At 34.2% G+C, this 25,101-nt stretch overlaps 1 protein-coding gene across 2 annotated transcripts; it reads right to left on the bottom strand.

Annotated features, from left to right (window-relative positions):
- Positions 1 to 10,582: 10,582 nt before the first annotated feature.
- On the bottom strand, positions 10,583 to 24,554 carry PGBD2 (piggyBac transposable element derived 2). 2 transcript variants are annotated; one of them, XM_003768687.4, is made up of 3 exons: positions 24,492 to 24,554; positions 15,578 to 15,648; positions 10,583 to 12,926 (listed from the first exon to the last, which is right to left on the bottom strand). In XM_003768687.4, the coding sequence occupies exons 2-3, from the start codon at positions 15,592 to 15,594 to the stop codon at positions 11,168 to 11,170; spliced, it is 1,776 nt and encodes a 591-aa protein (XP_003768735.1). In that variant the 5' UTR covers positions 15,595 to 15,648; positions 24,492 to 24,554; the 3' UTR covers positions 10,583 to 11,167. The 2 variants fall into 2 exon arrangements, with proteins under 2 accessions (XP_003768735.1, XP_031824290.1); XM_031968430.1 differs by lacking the exon at positions 24,492 to 24,554 and adding an exon at positions 23,557 to 23,740 and having other exon boundaries at positions 10,584 to 12,926.
- Between the last annotated feature and the right edge of the window lie 547 nt (positions 24,555 to 25,101).

Genomic DNA, 25,101 nt, shown 5'->3' with positions numbered 1-25,101 from the left:
AGCAATTCAGTAGGCCAGCAGAGAAGCTAAAAACACCGGGGGTGAAGAATACAACCCCAAACAGCTGCAGTTCCTTGAGACTGACCACCCCTCCCCCACAGCGTCTCAGTACTCTTTCAGAGTCTCAGAGCGCAGGCCCAACACAGTCCTGCTAGTGCCTTGCTGCTGCCCCCTCAGTCTGTAGAGGAAGCTCGGTAATGCCACCCAGCCCCTCCCCCCAAAAGGCAGATTCCATTTGGGGTTTCTTTCCTTTTTTATCTTTGCTAGTTTGTCTCTGGTTTTTCTCTGACAAAATGAGCAAAAAGTTAAAAAGGACTTTAACGATTGACAGCTTTTATACAGACAGAGAACGGACTCTAAACCCTGAGGAGACTAAAAACAGATTATCTTCAGGTGAAGCCCCACAGGAGGAGATCATCTGTTACTCAGCACAGATGAATCTCATAGAAGAAATTAAAAAGGCTCTCACAAGGGAGCTAGAAGAAAAATGGGAAAAGGAGAGGGAGGCTTGGCAAGAGAGACTGAAGAAGTCATTCCACTCATTTAAAGACAGAGTGGATAAAGAAATCAAATCCTTGAAAAATAGGATTAGTGAACTGGAAACAGAAAATAGCTTGCTAAAGAATAAAATGGGCGAAATGGAAAAACATTCCATAGAACAAATTGGACAATTAGAAAAAGATATAAAAAAAGTGAGTGAAGAAAACACTTCATTGAAAATAAGAATAAAACAAATGGAATTGAATGACTTGAGGAGACAAGAAGAATCAGTCAAGCAAAACCAAAAAAAACAAACAATGGAGAAAAATGTGAAATACCTTCTGGGGAAAACAACAGATCTGGAAAACATGTCTAAGAGAGACAATCTGAGAATCATTGGACTCCCAGAAAATACGATGAAAAAAAGAGCCTGGACACTATTTTCCAGGAAATTATCAAAGAGAACTGCCCAGAAGTCATAGAAACAGAGGGTAAAAAAGACATTGAAAGGATTCATCGATCACCTACTGAAAGGGACCCTAAAATCAAAACACCAAGAAATATAATGGCCAAATGCCAGAACCCTCAAACAAAGTAAAAAATACTCCAAGCGGCTAGAAAAACCCAGTTCAAATATAGAGGAGCCACAATAAGGATCACCCAAGATCTAGCAGCATCCACATTAAAAGATCAAGGGCCTGAAATGATATTCCAAAAGGCTAAGGAACTGGATGCAACCAAAAATAACTTTTATCCAGCCAGAATGAGCATCTTTTCCAGGAAGAAGATGGTCTTCAACGAAATAAGTGAATTTCATATTTTTGAAAAAGAATTTCCAAGAAGTTTGACCTAAGAACTCAAGAAAACCAAAAAGGTAAAAAAAAGAAACTTGGGAACTATATTTTGTTAAAGATGTATAAAAACATGAACCCTTTGTTCAGAAATTAGAGGTGGGGACATTGTATCAGAAAGGGAAAGGGAGGGACATATCTCACAAAGAGGCAAAAAAAACCCATTATATCTGAGAGAAAGAATGGGGGGGATGAAATAGTGGATTTTACTGCCATAAGAATTGACTTTTTAAGAGAAAAATTTAGAATATTCAATATATGGGAAACCTTCCCATCCATTGAAAAAAGAAGGAAAAGGAAAAGGGGGAAAAACCTAACAGAAGGGAAACAGAAACTGTGAGGGAAAGGAGGGGAGCGAATAAAAAGGGGGGCTGTGAGAAGCAAGTGGTGCCCAAAAACCAAGGGGGGAAGGGGGAGAAGAAGGAGAAAAGTAAATAGTTAACAAGATGGGACAAGAATGGGTAAAACCATAAAATGGAAGGAAAACCCCCATAAAGAGGGAAGCATTAGGAATGGATTAAAAGCCAGAATCCTCAATATGTTGTTTACAAAACACAATCTAAAAAGGGGAAAGATACATGCAGAATAAAGATAAAAGGAGGAGCAAAATCACTTGCTTCAGGTGAAGTCAAAAAGGGTAGCCATCCATCCGACGCAAAAAAAATTGATCTAATTAAAAGAAAAGAAACACTATATCTTCAAAGGGAGCATAAATAATGAAGCAAATCGATATTAAAATATATGCACCAAGTGGAATAGCATCTAAATTTTTAAAAGAGAAATTAAGAGGGCAAAAGAAAAGAAAAAACTAAAGTGGGAGATCCTAACTTTGCACCTCAGAATTAGATAAACCAAATCCAAAAAATAAGGAAGTCAAAGAGGGAGAATATAGAAAAGTTGATATGATAGACCCTGAGAAAACAAATGGAGACAAAAGGAGTACACTTTTTTTCAGCAGTCATGAACCTATACAAAATAGACCATAATTAGGACATAAAACCTCAAACCAAATGCAGTAAAGAAAAGGGAAATCCTTTTCAGACCACGAGAATAAAAAATTACACCAACAAAAAGCCAGGGAAAGAAACCAAAAATAATTGGAAACTAAATAACTTTAACTAAAGAATGATTGGGTGAAATAAAACATGAATAATTAATAACCCAAAAGAAAATACAATAATGAGACATCATATCAAATGTGGGATGGCCAAAGTGGTAATAAAGGGAAATTTTTAATTCCTAGAGGCTTACTTGATAAAATAGAGAAAGAGAATCAAAATTGGCTTGAAATAAAAAATGCTAGAAAAGGAAAAATTAAAAACCCAGTCAAACACTAAACTTGAAATTTAAAAAAAAAAGGAGAGATCAATAAATTGAAAGTAAAAAACTATTGAATTAATTAATAAACAAGAGGGTCCCATGAAAACCAACAAAATAGACAAACCCTTGAAATCTGATTTTAAAAAAAGGAAAGAGGAAAATCAAATTTTATCTTAAAATGAAAAGGAGCCAACTATTGAAGAGGAAATTAGAAAATAATTAGAATTATTTGCCCCTTTATAATAAATTTGACAACTTAAATGAAATGGAAGAAATTTAAAAAATAGTTGTCCAGATTAACAGAGGAAGAAGAAAACATCCTAAACAGTCCCATCTTAGAAAAAGAAATAAAAAGGTATTAACCAACCCCAAAAAAAACCCCAGGACCAGATGGAACGGAATTTAAAACAAAAAGAACAATTAACCCCAATGCTATAAAACATTTGAAAAAATAGGGGACTGGGGAGTCCTACCAAACCCTTTTTAGCCAGACATGGATTGATTTAAACCAGGATGAAAACAGAGAAAGAAAAATTATCCAATCTCTTAATGAAATCGGCAAAACTAAATAAAATAAGCAAAAAGATTACAGAAAATCATCCCAGGATAATACATATGATTAAGGGATTTATACCAGGAATGATTTCAATATTAGGGAAAACTATTGAAATAATTACTAATACAAACTAACAAAACCATATGATCATCTCAATAGATGCAGGCATTTGATAAAATCCAACATCCTTTAATAAAAAACACTTGGGTATAGGAATAAATGGACTTTTTTCAAAATAATCAGGAATATATTTAAAAACCATCAGTAAGCATCATATGCAATGGGGGAAAACGAATCTTTCCCAGTAAGATTGGAGGAAGGGCCCATTGTCACCATTATTATTCAATATTGTATTAGAAAACTAGCCCGGCAAAAGAGTCGAAAAAGATTAAAGGAATCAGAATAGGCAGGAAGAAACCAAACTATCACTTTTGCAGATGATATGATGGTATATTAGAGAACCCTAGAGATTTAAAAAAGCTATTAGAAATAATCTATAATTTAGAAAGAAAAGTTTAAAAAAACCCCATAAATTCTCAGCATTTTATACATCACCAATAAAATCCAAAAAAAGAGATAAAAGAGAAATTCCATTCAGAATAACTGGACAGCATAAAATATTTAATCATCTACCAAAGGAAAGTCAGGAATTATATGAGCTAAATTACAAAAAACTTTCCACAGAAAAAAAGCGATTAAACAATTGAAAAAATATCAAGGCCCTGGATATCCCAAATATAAAAAGATGACAATACCCCTAAACTAATCTATTTATTTGGTGTTAAAATCAGACTTAAGAAAAAATTTTAATGATCTAGAAAAATAACAACAAAATTAAGGAATAATAAGAGGTCAAGAATCCAAAAGAATTAATGAAAAAAAATCAAACGAAGGTGGCCAGTTTTGATCTAAAAACTATATTATAAAGCAGCAGTCACCAAAACCATTTGGTATTGACTGTAATTAGTTATTTGGGAACAGGTTAGGGTTTAAAGACAGAATAGTCAACTAAGCAATTTAGTGTTTGACAAACCCAAAGATCCTAACTTTTGGGATAAGAATTATATTTGACAAAACCTTTTGATAACTGAAATTAGTATAAGAAATTAGGATGATAACTTAACATGTATACCAAGATAAGATCAAAATGGGTCCATGATTTAGAATAAAGAACGGATTATAAAAGACGGAGGAACATAGGAAGTTTTACCTCGACTTGTGGAAGAGGAAGAAATTTTAAATAAAGACGAAGAGAGACCATTATTGATTAAAATAGAAAATTTTGATTAAAAATTAAAAAGCTTCTTAAAACAAAAACAATGTAAAAAGATTAGAAAGGAAGCAAAAAACTAAAACATCTTCAAGTTAAAGGTTCTGATAAAGGCCCTTTCCAAAATATAGAGAACTGACTTAATTTTAGGGAAACCGCCATTCTCCAATTGATAAATGGTCAAAGGATATGCAATTTTCAGATGATGAAATTGACATCATTAAATAAAAGGTTCCAAATCAATTGATCAGAGAAATGCAAATTAAACCCTGAGAACCACAAACCTGTCAGATTGGCGATGATAGAAAAAAAATGAGATTAGGGGATCTGGGGAAAACTGGGACATGATCACGGGGGAGCGGAACTAACCAACCATTCTGAGAGCAATGTGGAAATGCCCAAAAAGTTATCAAACTGTGCATACCCTTTGATCCAGCAGTGTTTCATGGCTTATACCCCAAGGAGATACTAAAAGAAGGGAAAGGGAGGTATTGCCAAATTGTTTGTGGAGCCCTTTTGGTGGTAAAGCTGAAACTGAGTGGATGCCCCCAATTGAGAATGGTTGGGTAAATTGTGGTTATGAAAGGAATATTATTGTTCTGTAAGAAATGACCAGCAAGATGAATAAAGGAAGCTTGAGAGAATTACATGAACTGATGCAAGTGAAATGAGAGAACCAAGAGATATTATATACGCCAACAATGATATGTTAAGATGTAACTGAGGAAGTGGATTTCTTTGACAAAGAGACCTAACAGTTTCAATTGATCAATATGGGAAGAGCACACCCAAAGAAAAACACTGGGAAATGAAAAACTGTTTGATTTTTGTTTTTCTTCCCGGTTATTTCTACCTTCTGAATCCAACTCCCTTGCAAAAGAAAACTGTTTGATCTGAAACAATATTGTATCTAGGATATACTAGGACATATTCAACATATATAGGACTGCTTGCCATCGGGGAGGGGGTGGAGGGTGGGAGGGAAAAATTGGAACAGAAGTGAGTGCAAGGGATAACGTTGTAAAAAAATTACCCTGGCATGAGTTCTGTCAATAAAAAGTTATAATAATAATAATAATAATAATAAAGGACATAAAAAAAAAGAAAAAAGTTAACTACTCTAGTCTTTCACTTTCTTGGTTTTACAGAAGTCTAGAAAACTAATTTTGGAAGACAGAAGAAATGAGATGTAAAGAGAAAAGGCATTATGTTAAAGTAGAAAAGAAAGACAAAAAGGAAAGGTATAAATTTTCTTTGTGGACAAGGAAAAGTAGGAAAATGGATACATGTCCATAAAAAAGATGAGTACAGAAATAATAATTTGCATAGCATCCTAAAGTTTACAAAGCACTTGACAAGTATCCCATGTGGCCCTCAAAACAACATGTATGGCAAGTATTTTAGATGATTTTATCTGTTTCAAAGATGAGATTAAGTAACTTGCTCTGGATCCTAATACTGGTCTAAACAAAATTATTATCAATTATTTACTATATTACTTATAACACTGTTTTCTTATTTTTGCATGTAAATGTTTACGTATTGTTTGTCACTAGTTAAAGCCTAACTGGAATTTCGGAGATCTTCAATATGCACAGAAAATTTTCTAAGAGTCTGACTTTTGGCTCTGGTTCTCAGGTACTTTTAGTTGTTTAAGGATTCAGAGTATCATTCAACAATTGTCAAAAGAAATGAAGGAAGGGATGAAACAAGAGATTAAAAATTAAGTTAGAACAATTAAAAATTTAAAAGTTTCTTAACTGTTCAATGCAAGAAAGTTTAAAACTTACCCAAGTGGTCAATACCCTGAAAAAGAGAATGTTGCATACAATTCTATGATTCAGTGATACAATATACATACAACAAAGTGGAATATCTAGTGTCAAAAATGATTAGTTTGGAAAACAGGATGAATTAAGAATTTAAGCATTAATTGATTTCCTGAAAATTCCTGGCCCAACAAAAACCTGGATACCCTGAAATTATATAAGAAAACTGCCAAGAACAATCAGAACCACAGGACAGAGTGAAAAAAAAAAAAAAAAAAGATTAACACTCACCTCCTTTAAAAAAGTATATACACACAAATTGAACATACCCAGAAATGCACAAGCAAGATTTAATTAGAAATACTACAAGGGGTCAGGAAGAGATCAACTATTAGAAAATCATAAGAAGGATCCCACAAGACTTAGCAGCAACCACTACAAAGAGAGGAAATGTTGGAATCTGATATACTGAAAGTCAAAAGGCTTATTACAACAACAACAAATAATATTAATAAACTTATCTTTTAAAAAGTAAGTATAATTTCACAGAAGGAAATAAATCACTAATAAAATGGAGTACTTTCATATATTTCCATTGAGTAAATCAGAGCTGTGGAGAATCTTTGACATATCAATGCATGAGAAAAAGTAGAGTAGACAGAATTAGGAGAGTAATTTATATAATGAGCACTAGAGTAACATAAGGGAGAAAATCTCAGAATTTTGACTAATGCATAATGAAGTCTATTACAAGGGAGGGCTTCTTTTGGGAAAGGAATGTGTTGAACAGAAGAATTAATGAGAACTGACAAGTATGAAAAAATCATTAATAAAATATTTTTATTTGAAGGAAAAGTTTAGCTTGAAACACAAATGGTAAAATTGTTACTAACTCGTTAAACTATATATCTGTGTAAGTATATATATATATATAATTTGGGATATGGGGAAAAGAGATAAAGATGATGAATGAAACACTTGATATAAACTCCTTTTAGGGATGGACTATGCTTACCTTTAGCCTCCTCTAGCACCAAGCATATGTGGTTGGTGCTTTAAAAATATTCCTTGAATGAAGAAAATTTTGGTACATTATGAGTATTGGGACTTTATTTGTACTGTTCTCATCTTATCTATACTATTTTATTTTTCTGATGGGATTCATCATATCCTTCACTTAAATACTGACCCTAAAACATCATCTTCTAAGGAAGACTGTCATATTAGATAGGAAACTAAGTTCTTTAACTCCAGCAAATGTTTCCTAAAGTATGTATCCTATAGTCATTACACAAATAAAATTATAATATGTATGTAAAAATATATTTGTAATGTCTGGTACATAAGACTTATGTACCAGAATACATGTTGGAAGAAATGAATTGTGATATCAAAATACACACCCAATGTTTAGGGAATAATTAAATAACTATTATAAGACTGTAACAAAAAGTTATTATACTATGAAGAATTAGATATATCAAGAATTCATAGAAACATTCTTATATTGTTTTAAGGCAAAGGAAAAAAATCAGAGCAGAAAAAAACAATATACACATCTACTCCCTACAATGACATAAATAAAATCAAAATAGAGACTAGAATTCTGGCCCAATACAATAGCATTTGACACAAATGCTATGCTGTCAAAATTAAAAGACAATTCTTTCTGTTAACAAATAATAAACTGTACTCTAGAGAACATATTTTTTGAGAATCTATTTGGCTTATTGCTGTTCAAGGCTACGGTCTATTTTAAAGCCACATAGAATAAAATTATATTGTAATCTGTTAATTTAATGCTTCAATCACACTGCTCTCATTTTACATCAAAAGATCCAAGTCGAAAGCTAGGGTACACTTAAAAGCTTTTTTTGAGCATCTGGCTCATTTGTCTTCCTGTCCTTCATAATTCCTCATAGTAGAGGAATTCGACTTCCAATACTAATGGTCTTCCAAACTCTCAATTCCTTATTCCTTAAATCCTTTCACTTACTCATTTCACTCCACTCCACCTCAGCCACATATAGGATGGTCACACCCTGGGTGTCATCATTATTCACAATATTCCACTTTACTAATAAAAACAAAAACTTTGAAATTCTTCTGATCATAACCTACTATTCCATCTCTCTTTGTGCCTCACCCCTCCTAAATATCTCTTTTGTTTTCATTTTGAGAATCAATACCTCAGAACTTCTTGGGTCATTACCCTGTTGCAAAATTTCACATTCTTCTCTTTCCAATACCACTCCTATAGATCAGGGATTCTTAAAATGCTATTAATGGATTAAAATTTCCCCCCATAATTGTATTTCAATATAATATATCTCTTCCTAATCTTATGGGTTTTTATTTTATTTTATGCATTTAAAAACATGACTAAGTCAGGGATCAAATGTTTCACCAGCCTGTCTTAGGTTTCTATGATATAAGAAAATGATTAGGAAAACCTTGTTGTTATCAGTTCAATTCTTTGTTCTTTTGCTGAGACAATTGGGATTAAGTGATTTGCCCAGGGTCACACAGGTAGGAAGTGTTAAGTGTATGAGAGATCATATTTGAACTCAGGTCTTCCTGACTTCAGGGCTGGTGCTCTATCCCCTGCACCACCTAGCTATCTCTTCTTTGTTCTTTTCAATTTTGTCCTTTTCTCCCATTCCATTATCTTGTCTCTTTTGCTTCTACTAACATGCTGTAAGTGGATGAAGTCACACAATATTATATTTAAGATTTTTTATTCTTCCCTGAGTCTCTTTCTTCCCCCAAATCCTTCATTTCTTTCAAGCTTGAAACATCTTCCTGTATCACAACCCTATCCACTTACTTTATTGAGAAAATTGAGGCCTTGTGACATGAGCTTTTTCTTCTTTTCCCTTCATCTTGAAATCCACTGAAATAATATCCCAGTCTCTTAAGTTTGTAATAAGGTGACACTTCTCCTTACTAAGACCAACAATCCCTTTCCAAATAACCTTAATTCTACCTTATCTCCAAAAGACTGCATCTTCAACTCACAATTCTCTCTCTTCTCTGTCTCTGTCTGTCCCCTCTCCCTTCCTCCATCCCATCCCTTCTACTTTTAAATATGCCCAAGTCTTGTCTAACCTTAAAAAATCTCCACTAGATTAGTGGTTATCAAACTCTTTGGTCTCAGGATACCTTTATACTCTTAAAAATTTCTGAGGATTCCAAATAGTCAAACCAATAGCCAATTTGTCCATTAGACAAATATGTCATGTGAGACTGAAATTCAAGGGACAGACATATCCAGAAGAAAACTCTATCTTTCCCCCTAAACCCTCCCTTCTTTCAAATCATCTTATTTTTGTCAACCAGACAGAATTTCCATCATTCTTCCAGGTTCTTAACCACCATATTATCTTCCACTAATCACTCTCCATTACCCTAAACATCTAACTAAACAACAAAAGTTCCTACCTCTGCATTTCTATTATCTGACCCTTTCTTTCACATAGCCACCACCTATGCACCACTGCAAAAGCTTTCTAATTATTTGGGCCTCAACAATCTCTCCACTCAACTCATACTCTGATCTAACCACATTACAGCTTTAATCAATGAACTCCACTGATTCTCTTATTGTCTCTACAATCAAATATAAATACCTCTGAAATTTAAAGCCATTCTTAACATACCAATTTAACTTTTATACATGCAAACACATACATGTGTGTATGCATATATATATGTATGTATATATATATGCATATACGTACACACACACATATTTCTCTTTGCTTCAAAGTTCAATCAAACTGGCCTCCTCTCTGTACTTTACAGACTCCATCTTCCATCTCCATACCTTTACACTGGACATTTCCATGACTAGAATGCATTCTTCCCTTATCTCTAGTTTGAATACCTTTTCTTCTGAATGTCTGCTCAAGCACAAATTTCTACAGCAAGACTTTCTTAATCTTCTTCCAACCCCCAATTTCCCAGTTCAAATGTTAATTTGAACTATCTGTTCTGTATGTTTTTATATTTCCCAAATATATACGTGCATGTGTATACACGTATATATTTGGGAAATATAAAATATTTGTGTGTGTATGTATATATATATATATATATATATATATATGCACGTATGTAATTATTCTACAACTATATGGAAGGCAGTTAGGTGGCAGAATGCTGGGCCCAGTCAGGGTCCCAAGTTCAAATCTCATCTCAGACATTAGCTGTGACCCTTGTCATTTCTCTGCCTTAGTTTCCTCAATTGTAAAATGATCATAATAGCACCTACTTCAGGATTGTTGTAGTTATATTTATAAATTGCTTAGCAGTACCTGGCACAAAGCAGGTGCTTAATAAATGCTTGTTCCTTTCCTTTTACATTGTCTTTCCCCATTAGAATATAAACTCCTTAAAGGCAGAGATTACATCTAAAAATTTTTTGTCTTCAGTACCTAAGATAGTACATAGCATAAACTAGTTTCTAATGCATTTTTATTGATTATTAATTGCTGGTTACTGCCTACATACTGTTTTCAACTGCATTCAAAATAAAGGGGACGGAAGGGCACAGAAATAACTGGTTCAATAGCATATAACCAAACATTTCAAAAAACTAAACATAAATCCTTTTTTTGTTTTTTGCTTTTACAGTGTTTAGGTACAAGACACTAAGAGACCAAAAATGGGATTTTTATTTGGGGAAAAAAGGAAATGATGAAATGAAGAGAACAAATAATGCAAAAACAAACCTTTAGAAAGTCAAATCCAAAAACATTTTTCAATATACAAGAATGGAACTACTACTCTAACTACTATACATAATTGAATGTTATTACATATTAAATGAAATAAATCTTAGTATATATAAATAAACCCTAATATGTTACACTTTGGTGGACTGCAAATTTTTTTTTTTTAATGCAAGTTCATCATGTGATTACTTTATATGATATTCTCTGAAACATTTTGCATGAACACCTTTCTGGCATTTTTCACATCTGGTATTTGTTTGAGAATGGCAAAGTGCACATCGGGTTCGCTTATCCTGGTGAATGATCCAATGACCAATCATGTCAAATCTGCTCTCTGTTTCTAAACGTCTACTTCTTCTTCCTTGGGATGACATATCAGCATTGCTTTCCAAATAAACACAAGCAATGTATCTTCTGAAAGCCAAAAGATCTACCTGAGTCTCTTCATTACAGATTCTGTGAAGTTGCCATGCATTATTTAGAGCCACATCAATAATGTAACTTATAAAGGTAGAATACCATTTCATTCCTCTAATTTTCACCTTATATTTGGAAATGTTTTGGTCCATTTTTGCAACACCTCCTATCTTCTCATTGTACAACCTCACCAACGATGGCTGATGTACCCGAGTACTAGTTTTGGATGCACTTGAATGACAATTTGTTAGTTTTACAGGTTCTATTCCAACTGCATTGGAACATACATCAGTAATACTGCTGTCATGCCAACGGCATACAATGATTTCCTCACTTTCCTCCACTTTGTAATCAAATGAGCCTTTTGTTATTTTTTTAAAGTCTTTGGGATCTTTGAGTGGGCACTTTTCAGTCATGTATTCATGGACAGTTCCCGTGGCTTTAACTCCCTTTTCCCTCAAAACAGACATTAATTTGACACTTGTAAAAATTTTATCAAAAAAAATATGATATGGCAGGCAGCCTCGTGCCTGAAGTGCATCTACAAATTTTATCACCATATTTCCTCCTAAATCTATATCTTTTTCTGGTTTTGTGAATAATGTTCCCTGAGAGGGCTCAAACCAGACTAAATACCCTCTGCTAGTTGTTCCACACCAAATCTTATACCCAAATTGAATGGGTTTTCCCTTGTGCAACTGCTTAGATCCACGATGTCCAAAATATTCACACATGGATTCACCAAAGCTATAATATTCCTCTAAAGGAGCATGCTTTTGGAAATTCTGATTCATCAAAATTATGAGAGGCCTTACTTTTGCAAATCTATCACTCTCATCAAGTTCACTGTTATCAGCAAAGTGTAAGTATGAAAATATTAATTCAAATCTGTCCCTTCTAATTGCATCAGCAACAAGGTGATGATGTGAATCAGGAGATGTTTCCCAAAACATTCTCCTTCTAGGATAAGAAATATAACCACTCAGAATCAGTATACCCAAAACACACTTTAATTCCTGGGCTGTAAGATCTAAGTTGACATTTTTCTGCCAAGCATAACGATTGGTTTCACTAACAATGAAATTAATTGTTCTTTCATCAAAAAACAATTCAAAAAGTCCAACTGGGCTCAATTCCTGACTCTTAAGATACTCAATATGAGGATCTGATGCAGACCAACTTACAAAATCAGGTCTAATATCTCTTTTGGTCCAAACCCTCCTTAGTTCAGCAATTCTCTTCTGTCTCTTTCTTGCTGGTTGTAGTTCAAGTTCTTCATTGTCCTCCCCAGTTTCAGAGCCCTCAGATACCACAGTAGCATGTAGCATGCTTCCAGACAAGTTCCCTCCTTTATGTCCCTCTTCATCTTCTGAGTCCTCATCAGTAAAGTCTCCTACAGCATTATCAGGTGGTGAGATGAATATAATTTCTTTCTCTTTGGTGGACTCATCTTCCAGAGAATTCAGAACTTCAAGCAACTTAGCAGATCTTATCTTAGGGCTAAGCAATTTTCCAGATGCATCTCCTCTAAAAGTACAGAACACAGACATTACTGGGTGGGAGAAACTCTGGATCAGATAAATTTTTTTGTTACCTTCTATTATTTTTAAAGCTAATACTAGATAGGAAGAAAAAAAAATTTCCAAAATTTTCATCCAGGCACACAGGAATAAGAAAACAGAAAAAAAATGATGAATAACAGCAGACTTTGCCAAATTTTAGAGCAAGAAGGTACTTTAGTGACCATATAATTCACCTCTTTTCTTTTTGAAGATGAGAAAACTAATATCTGGTGAATAAAATAACTTTCCCAGGTTCATATAATTAATGAGTGGCAGAATCAGGCCTGAGACACGCCTACCAATTTCCAATTCAAGACCTATTCTACTATATTACACAGGCTGTTTCAAGTACAAAGAATTCATAAACCAACCCTCACACACTAATTTCCAATTCCTAATATTAGAAAAACAAGCATTATTTAAGAAAATCCTTGGACGTGAAGTGCTCAGGTGAGAGAAAAACAGGGCAGCCAAAATAATGAAGTTTTAAGAGCATTTATTGCTAGTTAGCAATTGAACCCCAACATCAATACTGGAGGGGTCAGTAATGAGTGGCCTCAGGGCCATATATTTATAGAAAGAAGAGAGAGACATCAAAATGTTTCTTGATACATTTGTCATAATAAAAGAATTTCTACTCTAAACAGGAGGCAACATTTCCAAAATATATAGAGAATTAACTCTAATTTATAAAAAATCAAGCCATTCTCCAATTGAAAAATGGTCAAAGGATATGAACAGACAATTCTCAGATGAAGAAATTGAAACTATTTCTAGTCATATGAAAAGATGCTCCAAGTCATTATTAATCAGAGAATGCAAATTAAGACAACTCAAGATACCCTTACACACCTGTCAGATTGGCGAAGATGACAGGAAAAATAATGATGATTGTTGGAGGGATGTGGGAAAACTGGGACATTGATTCATTGTTGGTGGAGTTGTGAGCAGATCCAACCATTTTGGAGAGTAGTTTGGAACTATGCTCAAAAGTTATCAAACTGTGCATACCCTTTGATCCAGCAGTGTTACTACTGAGGATTATATCCCAAAGAGATTATAAAGAAGGAAAGGGACCTGTATGCTACGAATGTTTGTGGCAGCCCTTTTGTAGTGGCTAGAAACTGGAAACTGAATGGATGTCCATCAGTTGGAGAATGGCTGAATAAATTGTGGTATATGAAAATTATGGAATATTACTGTTCTGTAAGAAATGACCAACAGGATGATTTCAGAAAGGCCTGGAGAGACTTACACGAACTGATGCTGAGTGAAATGAGCAGGACCAGGAGATCATTATATACTTCAACAACAATACTATATGATGACCAGTTCTGATGGACCTGGCCATCCTCAGCAACGAGATCAACCAAATTTTCTAATGGAGCAGTAATGAACTGAACTTGCTATACCCAGAAAAAGAACTCTGGGAGATGACTAAAAACCATTACATTGAATTCCCAATCCCTATATTTATGCACACCTGCATTTTTGATTTCCTTCACAAGCTAATTGTACAATAATTCAGAGTCTGATTCTTTTTGTACAGCAAAATAATGTTTTGGTCATGTATACTTATTATGTATCTAAGTTATATTTTAATATATTTAACATCTACTGGTCATCCTGCCATTTAGGGGAGGGGGTGGGGGGGGGTAAGAGGTGAAAAATTGGAACAAGAGGTTTGGCAATTGTTAATGCTATAAAGTTACCCATGTATATATCCTGTAAATAAAAGGCTATTAAAAAAAAAAAAAATAAATAAACAGGAGGCAAAAAAAGTTATCACTCTAAGGGAGTCGTTCTCAGGCAGCAGCAAGCAGCATTTCTTATCAGGTTGTCAAGGTCTCAGGATTCTCAGGACAGTACATCTGGGTTGTTAAAAATACCATCTGCATTAGGGAGTGAAGAACTAGTAATAAACTTCTCTAACTACAAAGATTCAAGATTATATTTCTCACGGTCCCATTTGGGGTGCTTTTCCATTTCAGAAGCACTAGGCAGTTTTTCTAACAACACTCCTCAAAAAGTAAATAACATCTTTTTAGATACAGAATAATCTACCAGCACTCAACCATTCTGTACAAAATACATTTTTTCTGTTTCTATCCTTTTTCCATCTCTCGTTGCTCTTTCCCATTTCCTTTTTTCTATTTCTTTGATTCCTGAGAATTGCATAGTTGTACCAGCAGCATTTTAAGATACTGATTTTTATTTTTCAATAATAAATTCTTTATTATTTTATTTTTAATTTAATAAAACAAATATTTCTATAACATAGTACAATAAAAAAGATGATAAAACTGCAAATCTACTATGCACAATTTGCTATTCCTTTCAATATACAATAAAATTATGTTAAAATAATAAATAAATTTTTTTTTGGCCCTGTGACTTCATCAATGTCTTAGAAAGTTGCCCAGGGAAGTAAGAGATTAATTAAGTAACTGACTTATCTATAGTCACAAAACCAGCACATGTTAGAAAATGAACTCATACACAAAACTACTACTCATAAAGTCAGCTCTTTATCCACTATATAATACTACCTCTCTATTAATTTTGTGGAAAAGGTAAAAATTATCAGAATATCCTGTATAAAATGGCAATTCTTACCTTGAGATTGATGCCATGGTGAGCTGGGGAAAAGAGCTCTTTTTTTCACATTCAAGAGTCCAAATTTCTCCCTACAACAACAATAAAAAATAATTTTCTTGGAAACACACTTGATTCAAACATTTTCATAAAAGAAACATAAAACTTTAGACAATTTTAGCCTAGAAATAAAAGTTTCTGATTCAAAAGTCTTCTTTCATAAAATGATTTCTACCATTTTTCTTATATTCAACATTTAAGAACCTACCACATGCAAAGCATTGTGCTAAGGAAAATAAATCTTTGTTTCACAAATAAAAATTTTTTAGATTATTAGGAAATAAGTAATTTCTTGATAGAAATATACTAAAATAGTTTTAGAAATACTATTGCCCAAATTCTTATTATCTCTTGAAACTTCTCACACCAACCTTTACCATCAGTTGAAGACCTCAACACCTACTTTACTGGGAAAACGGAGCTCATTCAAGATGAACATTCTCTTTTCTTAGCCTCAAAACCCTTTGATATCACTCCTCTAGTCTCTGATAATTATGTGGTTCTTTACCTTTAGTTCATTCCTTCCTGGTTTTTTCCTCCTGGAAGACTGCAATCTCACTCATCCCTCATCTTGCTCTTTAAATCTTCAACTTTTCTCTATTGATTCCTTCCCTACTAGGTTATTTAATGTTTGCCCCAGTTTCCTTTACTGTAAAAAGTAAATGTTATCAGCTATTTTCTTCCTCAATGAAAATGAGTCTCTGATTACCAGTGCTCTCTTCCCTGTGCCCTTTAACTGTCCTATAAATGCTAACATTATTATTATTGCTACTTTTGACTAGCTCAATGTCTCTCCCCGTCCTTAAAAAATTCTCACTTTCCCTGAAAACATACTTCTTTCTCTCTCCTTTTCTCATCCAAATTTCTAGAAAAAACTATCTCCATTCACTGTCTCTAATTCTTATTCTTCCACTCCTTGATTCTTTGTAATGTGGCTTTTGACTTCATCAGTCACCTAAAATCGCTCTTTCCAAAGTTATTAACAATCTCTTCATTGACAAACTTGATAGTTTTTTCTTAGTTTTCAATCTTTTTAATATCTATGCTTTATCTGATACTACTGTCTATCCTCTCCTCCTGGACACTTTTTCCTCTTGGTTTTCCTCTTTAGGTTCTCCTACTACCTGACTCACTGACACCTTCTCAATTTCTCTGAAGGTTAATCATTCATATTATGCTCTCTGAGGATGTTTCTCAAGACTTTGTTTGGATGTTTCTTCCTTCTTTATATGCTTACTACCTTGAGTTATTAATTACAATTGATTTAAATATTATCTTCACAGAGAGAACTCAGAAGACAAAGTAGATGTCCCAGAGACATCTCAAAGTCAGCATGTCTAAATCCCTTAATTCCACTCTCTTTCAAACTTCCCTGCTTCAGTATAAAGTACCATCATTCTTCTGGTCACCCAGTTACTGATAATAAGTTGATGATGCTATCTGACCCATATCAATGTTTCCAACCACCAGTTAGAGCTAAAAAATTGTACTAGTTCAGGAAACGTTTACTACTCAAAATCCTTATTTCTAAAAACCTATAATTTTTTAAAAACTAACTTCTAAACTATTCTTCCTACCCTTGGTTTCCTCCTCTTCTTACTTACTTACCTTGTCTAATTCCCAGAACTTCCTGGGAGCCAAGGAGAAACTACAATCTCACTGCTGAAGACAAGAGCAGCCAATAGTAAAGAATTTCAAAATTTTAGAAGTGTGAAGTATAGTTTGGGATGGAATAGATAAATGCTGATAGCATTAAGTCCTATTCTATGATATAAAAACCAGATAAACTCATACAAAATGTATCTTCAGCTTCGAATGACAGTTATCAAGATTGGAATGTTAACTTTTATAAAGGCCTCTTAGAAATCACTCAATATACCCAATTTGTTTTGATAAGGACACTAAAGTCCAAGGAGTTTATTACAGCTTGTTTAAGGTTACACAACAGGCCAGGGACTAAAACCCATATGTTAAATTCCCTTACAATTTCCATTTCACTGTAAAAAACAGAAGTGATTTCTTAGTTCCAACATACTTTCCTAAAACTGTTAATTTTCTTAAATGCAAAAAAACTACACAAGAAACTATTCTAGGATGATGTTCATGTGAGCATGTGATTCCACAAGTCACAACATGATTTAGACAACCTTTTTTAAAAAAATTAATCTCTTGAATGATTATAAAGGTGAATAACCAAAGAGGGAGATTCTCCTGGCTATTATGGTCAAACTATAAACTTATAGAAGCTACATCACAAGGTTGTTGTGAAGTTTAAATGAGATAATGAATGTAAAGTTCTTAAATAAAGTACAAAATGCACTATATAAATATTAGCTGTAAATGTGATTAACATTTGTGTATCTGCCATGTCTGTTTTATTAAAAAAAAAAAAAAAAAAAAAAGATCTGCAATCCTATGTACTACAAAATGACTAGAGTTAAAAACTCATTATTTAACAAAAATTGCTGAAAAACTGGAAAATAGTAATAGAAATAAGGCATAGATCACCTTAGCAACATAAAGTAAAAATGGGTTCATGATTTAGGCGTAAAGAATTTTACTATAAGCAAACTTAAAAAGGAAAGAATAGTTTACCTATCAGATCTTTAAAGAAGGAAGGAATTCACGACCAAAAAACAAGAGAACATTATGAAATTGCAAAATGGATAATACTGATTACATTCAATTTAAAAGTTTTTGCACAAACAAAACCAAGATTAGAAGGGAGCAGAAAGCTGGGAAACAATTTTTATAGCCAGTATTTCTGATTAAGGCCTCATTTCTAAAACATATAGAGAACTGAGTCAAATTTATAAGGATATGTCATTCCTCAATTGACAAATGATCAAAAGATTTGAACAGATTATTTTCAGATGAAGAAATTAAAATCACTATAGTCTTATGAAAAAATGCTCATAATCACTAATGATTAGAGAAATGTACATTAAAACAATTCTAAGGTACCACCTCACTCTTATCAGATGACTAAGATGACAGGAAAACATAATAATAAACAGTGGAGAGGATATGGGAAAACTGAATGCATTGTTGATGGCATTGTGAACTGATCAGCCACTCTGGAGAGCAATTTGGAATTTAAAACTGTGCATACTGTTTGATCAGCAGTGTCACTAACTGAGTCTTGTATCCCAAAAATATCATAAAAGAGGAAAAAGGACCTACATGTACAAAAATGTTTGTAGCAGCTCTTTTTGTGGTGGTCAGGAATTAAAAATTAAGTCAGTGCCCATTAACTGGAGAAATTAAATGGAGAAAGTTATGATATATGAATGTAATGAAATAATGTTCTATAAGAAATAATAAGCAGAATGCTTTCATGAATATCTGGCAAGTCCTCCATGAGCTCAAAGTAAAAGGTACTGTGTACAAACTAATGGCAATGTTGAGGGATTATTGGCTGTCAATGACTTTGCTATGCTCAGCAATACAATGAGCCAAGAGTACTCTGAAAGACTTAGGATAAAAAATGCTATCTATACCAAGAGAAAGAACTAATTGTGTCTGAATACAGACTTTTTTTTTCTTGACAGTTTTTTTGGGGAGGGAGAGATCTGTGTTTTCTTTTGTAACATGACTTTTATTAAAATATTTTGTATAACTTTACATTTGCCTTCTCAATGGGGAAGTAGGGACAGAAAATCTGGAACTCAAAATTTTAAAAACCATGTAAAAAAATTGTTTTACATATAAGTGTAGAAAATAAAAATATTAAAACATTAAAAAGAAAAAATGATAAGTAAATTGATTTCAGAAAAGCCTGGAAAGACTTACATGGACTGATACTGAGTGAAGTGAGCAGAACCAGAATAATACACAATAATGGTAAGATTATTTGATGATCAACTATGACAACTATGACAACTATGTAGTACAAAGTACGACTTTGTACTACAACTTTTTTCTTCTCAGAAATGCAGTGATCCAAGATAATTCTAATGGACTTGGGATGGAACATGTCAGCCACATTCAAAGGAAGACTGAATCAGATTGAAGCATATCATTTTCCCCTTTTTTTGTTTGCTTTTTCTTTTTTGTGTTTTTTCCCCTTTTGCTATTTTTCTTTCACAACATGTTTAATATGGAAATATATTTTAAATGACTATACATATGTAACCTATATCAGATTGCTTGCTGTCTTGGGGAGGAAGGAATCAAGTGAGGAAAGGTGAAAAATTTGGCACTCACAATCTTACAAAATGAATGTTGAAAACTATCTTTACATGTAATTGGAAAAATAAAACACTACTGAGGAAAAAAGAGACTACTGCTATAGTTTAGGTTTTGGAGGAAGGATTGGATGAAGGGAAGAGTAATGGCCAATTAGGTGGTAAGTAGGGGAGAAATACAAGAAATACTATAGATCTAATAGAAAAGATTTAGCAACAGATTTAATGTAAGTAAAGAAAAGGGTAAGAGTCAAGTATGATTCTAAGATTTTAAACCTTGGTGTCTAAAAGGACGAAGATGTCCTCCAATGAAATAAGGAACTTTAGGGAAAAAGTTAGATTTTAGAAGATAGAGAAGATAGTAATGTACTCTGACTCCTTTTGATTTTTAAAGGGAAAAAAAAAAATTAAAGTTAAGTCACAACTAAACTATTATCATACTTTTATTTCTGAACATCTAGAAAAGTCTAAAGACAATCTATACTTTCTCTCCACCATCAAAACTTTTGGTATGTTGGCTCCCATCTACATTACTTTCTTTGACTTGCTAAAAGTCTTGCCCATTCAAGTCCTTTCATAATGTTCAAAAGTGATTACACATTTCTCAACATTTTTGCTTCTTAAGAATTCTGTAATAATATTCTCTCTCAAACTTTTCTTCCTCTGGCTCATCTTCCTTGTGTCATTTCAAGGGGACTACCAGAAGGCTCTTTGCTTAGCTTTTGTTGCTTTTCTTGGTTCATTCTCCACTGGTAATGTCATCTACTTCTATGGATAATCTCTATGCAGAGGACTTCCAAATTTATATCCCTAGTTAAAATCTCTTCACTGGTTTCCAGTTCTGTATTTCTAAATGCCTGCTATGTATTTATGCTGGATATTCTGATATCAACAGCATCTTCAAATTGTGGATTCACAGATTTTAAAGCTTCAAGATATCTTATTAATCACACTGTCCAACACTCTCACTTTTATGTTATCCAACTGAAACAATTAAATACTTATGTATAAGGTACTGTATTAGGAACTTTGAATATATATATTTTTTCAAACCCATAATATATGCCCTTAAGGAGCCTACCTTTGTGGAGACCATTGTAAAAAAAGACTTCCAAAGCCCATTCCAGCTCCATATCTATGATCCCAGTAGAAAAAGTATAGGATTTAGAGTCAGAATATCTGTATTTAAATTTCAGTTCCAATACTTTCTGACTGCATAACATTACATGGGCAAGTTACTTAATTAAGCCTCTGCTAACTCACCTGAAAAAAAAAAGAGGATATTCACATGATACTATCTACTTGATAAGAAAGTTCTTTATCTCCCGGGTTATTTTTATCTTCTGAATCCAATTCTCCCAGTGCAACAAGAAAACTGTTTGGATCTGCACACATACATTGTATCTAGGATATACTATGAGATATTCAACATATATAGGACTGCTTGCCATCTAGGGGAGGGGGGTGGAGGGTGGGAGGGAAAAATCAGAACAGAAGTGAGTGCAAGGGATAATGTTGTAAAAAAATTACCCTGGCATGGGTTCTGTCAACAAAAAGTTACTATAATAAAAAAAAGAAAAAAGAAAAGTTCTTTATCAACCTTAAAACATTGTATAAGTATGAAAAATAATTCAGGACAATTTCATCTAGTCAAAGCTAAATGTTTGGATTCAGCCTAATATCAGCAAAAAAAAAAAAAAAAAAAAAAAAAAAAATCACCAGATCACTGCTATCATGAAATCACAAAGCTGTATCAAAATTATTGATTATTTCAAGTAATTTGCACATTATTACAGGTAGAATTAGCAGGTGGCAGTGCCATGGAAACCAATTAGGAGACTATCTTCTTAAAAGACCAGTCTTTTTAAGTATTGTGAAAGTGAGGAAAGATAGCTTAAGAGGATGACTGGTTATAGTGAAGGTTTTTTTTTTTAAATGATGTAACCTGAGGTTATTTGTAGGCAGCAGAGAAAATGATAGGACAAGGTCAAAAATGAGAAGAGGAAAAGGAATGGTGCATGAGGCAAGTTTCTAGAAAGGGCACAGCCTTGCCAAAGGAGAATCAGCTGTTAATCAGACTTGGTTTTGAGATGAAGATTATGATAAATGATGATTGAGTTCACAATGGATGATGAATTTTTTTCAATAAATTAGGAATGGTCATCTCCTGAGAGTCTAATTAGTATGGATATGATTAAGGGTTCAAAGAAAGAGGCTGGTTTGGAACAAAGACCCTGGGGAGCTCAAGAAAAACAATCAGGAAAGAATAAAATTTTTGCCATATAGTGTTAAGAACTCTAATACAATGAAATTTGCAGTGGACTCAAAGTGGCAGTTACTTTGGTGATGATAGCATCTACCTTTTCCTGATAATGTGGCGAAGGATAAGTGTTACATTCCAAAGAGAATTCAACATGTCCAAAAGTGAACTCTTCTGTTCTCCCCACTATAAAAAAGGTCCCTCTTTCTAAATTCTCAATTTCTGCTGATAGCACCATCATTCTTCCAATTTCAAAAACAGTCAAAGCTGCTTCTCCCTTTTCTTTCACATCTAATAACAATCACCAAATGCTGTTGAGACTATTTCTATTCTGTCTCAAGCTTCGTTTTTACTCCCATTGTCGTTATTCACTTATATCATGCTGTTTCTCCATCCTCAAAATGGTACTTAAATTACGTACCTGCCTTTTCTCCTTTATAGAGTTAACCTCCTTAAAAATAAGAGTTTTATAACCTCAGTGTTTCATTATTGTATTCTTAGTACATGTGGATACTTAATGACTGTCATTTAAAAATGAGAAAGGACAAAATAATACTCGTGTGGCAGGTTCACTTCTGTACTCTTCTCAGAAATGGCTTCTGTTCTTGTTAGTTCTGGCCTATCTTTAAAATTCTAGGATCACAGTTCTAGAATTGGAAGTGCCCTCAAAGCCCATCTAATTCAACCCCTTCATTTTTCAGATGAGAAACTGAAACACAAAGAGACCTGCCTAAAGACACAAAGGCAGTGAGCATCAAAGACAAGATTCGAACCCATGTTCTTTAAATTTAGAGGGAATGTTCTTTCCCCTATCATTTTATAGAGCTTCTTTCTGCAAAATGGATAAGGGAATCTATATTAATAAGAAATATATTTAAGAAATAAAGTATAACCCAAAAAGGGTGATATCACTATCTACTTTTAACAAATGCTAAGAATTTTTATACATAATCCATAATACCCTTCCATCCACCCCATTTCCCCTAATTTTACCATGAAAAAAGAGAAATGTTCATTTTTTTTCCTACATGGAAAAAGTTATGTAAAAGCTTTTTTTTTTTTAAACTAGAAATAAAGAAATAAAATTAAGCTTAAAACATATAAAAAGGTAAATGGAAATTTAATAACAAAATAGATTTTGACTGTTCAGTAGAGTTTTTTTTTTTTACAATACTCTGTAATCTGTCAGGAATTCAAATTTAAAAGGATCACAGGGTGAAGAACTGAAAGAGACCTTATTAATAATACTGTCCAGTCACTTACTTAATTCTAAGGAAGAGGAAATGAGATTGAGTAGTTAACCAAAACCATTCTTTCCACTATACTATACTGAGAAAAATTATGAGGGAATATTAGCTGAGAGGGCAGTGTGAAACTAAAAGAATAATTTTAAAAATAACCAATATATACAGAAAAATTTTGAGATTTTACAAAACAACAAGGCTATGGTAAGCCTTGAGCTCAAAAGAACAAAAATGAAAAACACCACTCACCTCCTAACAGAGAACGATAAATAACTTAAAAAGTAGAAAAAAAGACATAATTTGGATATGGCTAATTTGAGTATTCGTTTTGTCTGATTATGCAGCTATATATATTAAGGGGCTTGTTTTTCAGGTTTTGTTTTGTTTTTAAATTTATTCAAGGTGCAAAAAGGATTATTTTTTAATTGAAAGAATAAACTTTCAAAAAATGAAATTAAATTAAAAAAATTAAAAATTAAAAAAACAAAATAAAAAATAAATCTTAAGAAGGGCAGATCAAAAAACAATTCAGTCGCATAAAGCTCTATCTTTCTTCAGTCTTCCTTTAACACTTTAGTACTATGGACCCCAGGGCAAGAGCAAATCCAGTCCGCCTGTGTTCAACGCAGCCCCGCAGTGCGGCCCTCGAGGAGCACAGCAAGCAAAGACTTTGGCTCGTGTGGGCCTCATTTCTCCGCCCCTAGGCCTACCCCATAGACCCTCCCCTCAGTCTTGGTAGGAGCCAAGTGGAGATGAGGAAGGTGGGAAGCGTGTGCGTCGGGGCCTCTGGTCTGTGAGCTGCAATGTTCCCATTTTAGGCCGCAGATCCAAATTCGCAGTATGCCTCGAACATGTCGCGAACCTAATCCGGAAGGGAAACAATGAAAAGGGCAAATCGTGTTCCTCTTGTTAAGTCCTGCCCCAGAGAGCCGAACAGTCGGGGCAGTAGGGCCTGGAGTCTCCCTAGTCCAGGGAACCAGAAATGGATAGAACACGACGTCACCATTACGAAAGCCTGGCAGGGATCTTCATCATTCACCCACCACCACCACCACCACCACAAGAGGAGATCCCTGAAAGTCATTCCCTCGTGAAAGATGGGGGAGAAAGAGTCATCAGGATGGACTGAACAATCAACATTTAGGTAAAGAAACAGACACATGAATTTTACAAATGATGCTTACCTGCGGGGAAAAGGGTCGAGGGAGGAAAGTGGGGCTTTCCGCCGTCAGCCCCGGGCATTCTCTCTAAGGCGCTCAGTCCATACTATAAACGGTGCACAGAACAGGCAGCCTACAGTAGGCTACCAGAAATGGGCCCAAGAGGGAAGGGACTTCGGACCTGCGCAAACGCCACCGTCTCGTATGCGCAACCTCCGGCACAAAAGCTGTTAGATCGCGTTTCTCCGGGAGGCTCCGCCCCTTCCCAGCTGCTTGGTTTAGCTTCCGGGAAGCCGGGAATCCCCGGCCCCAGGATTGGACCACTGTGGCCAGAGCGAATTGAATGAAAGAAAGGGTGACATCGCAGCCTTGTTTGTAATGCATTTTCAGTCCAGGAGGTCCTCCTGTGTTGAAGAAGCAGCTGCTTCTCCACTTCCATGCCTTGTTGCCATCAAGAAGGAAAGGGAGTTGTATTTGGACCTCTGCTCTGCGGCAGGGAGCAGCTACATTACGTGCACACCACTTGTTGTATCTCACTAAAGCAATATCCCACCTTGAGCAGCACTCAGCAGCTGGCTCTCTTTTTCAGCTAGGAGGCATGGGAAGTGAAAAGTGCTGGACTTTCCAATTCCGA

Source organism: Sarcophilus harrisii, chromosome 4 (genome assembly GCF_902635505.1).
Source record: "Sarcophilus harrisii chromosome 4, mSarHar1.11, whole genome shotgun sequence".
NCBI lineage: Eukaryota > Metazoa > Chordata > Mammalia > Dasyuromorphia > Dasyuridae > Sarcophilus > Sarcophilus harrisii.
The sequence above is the reverse complement of the archived record's forward strand: the minus strand, read 5'-3'. Positions and strand labels throughout refer to the sequence as shown.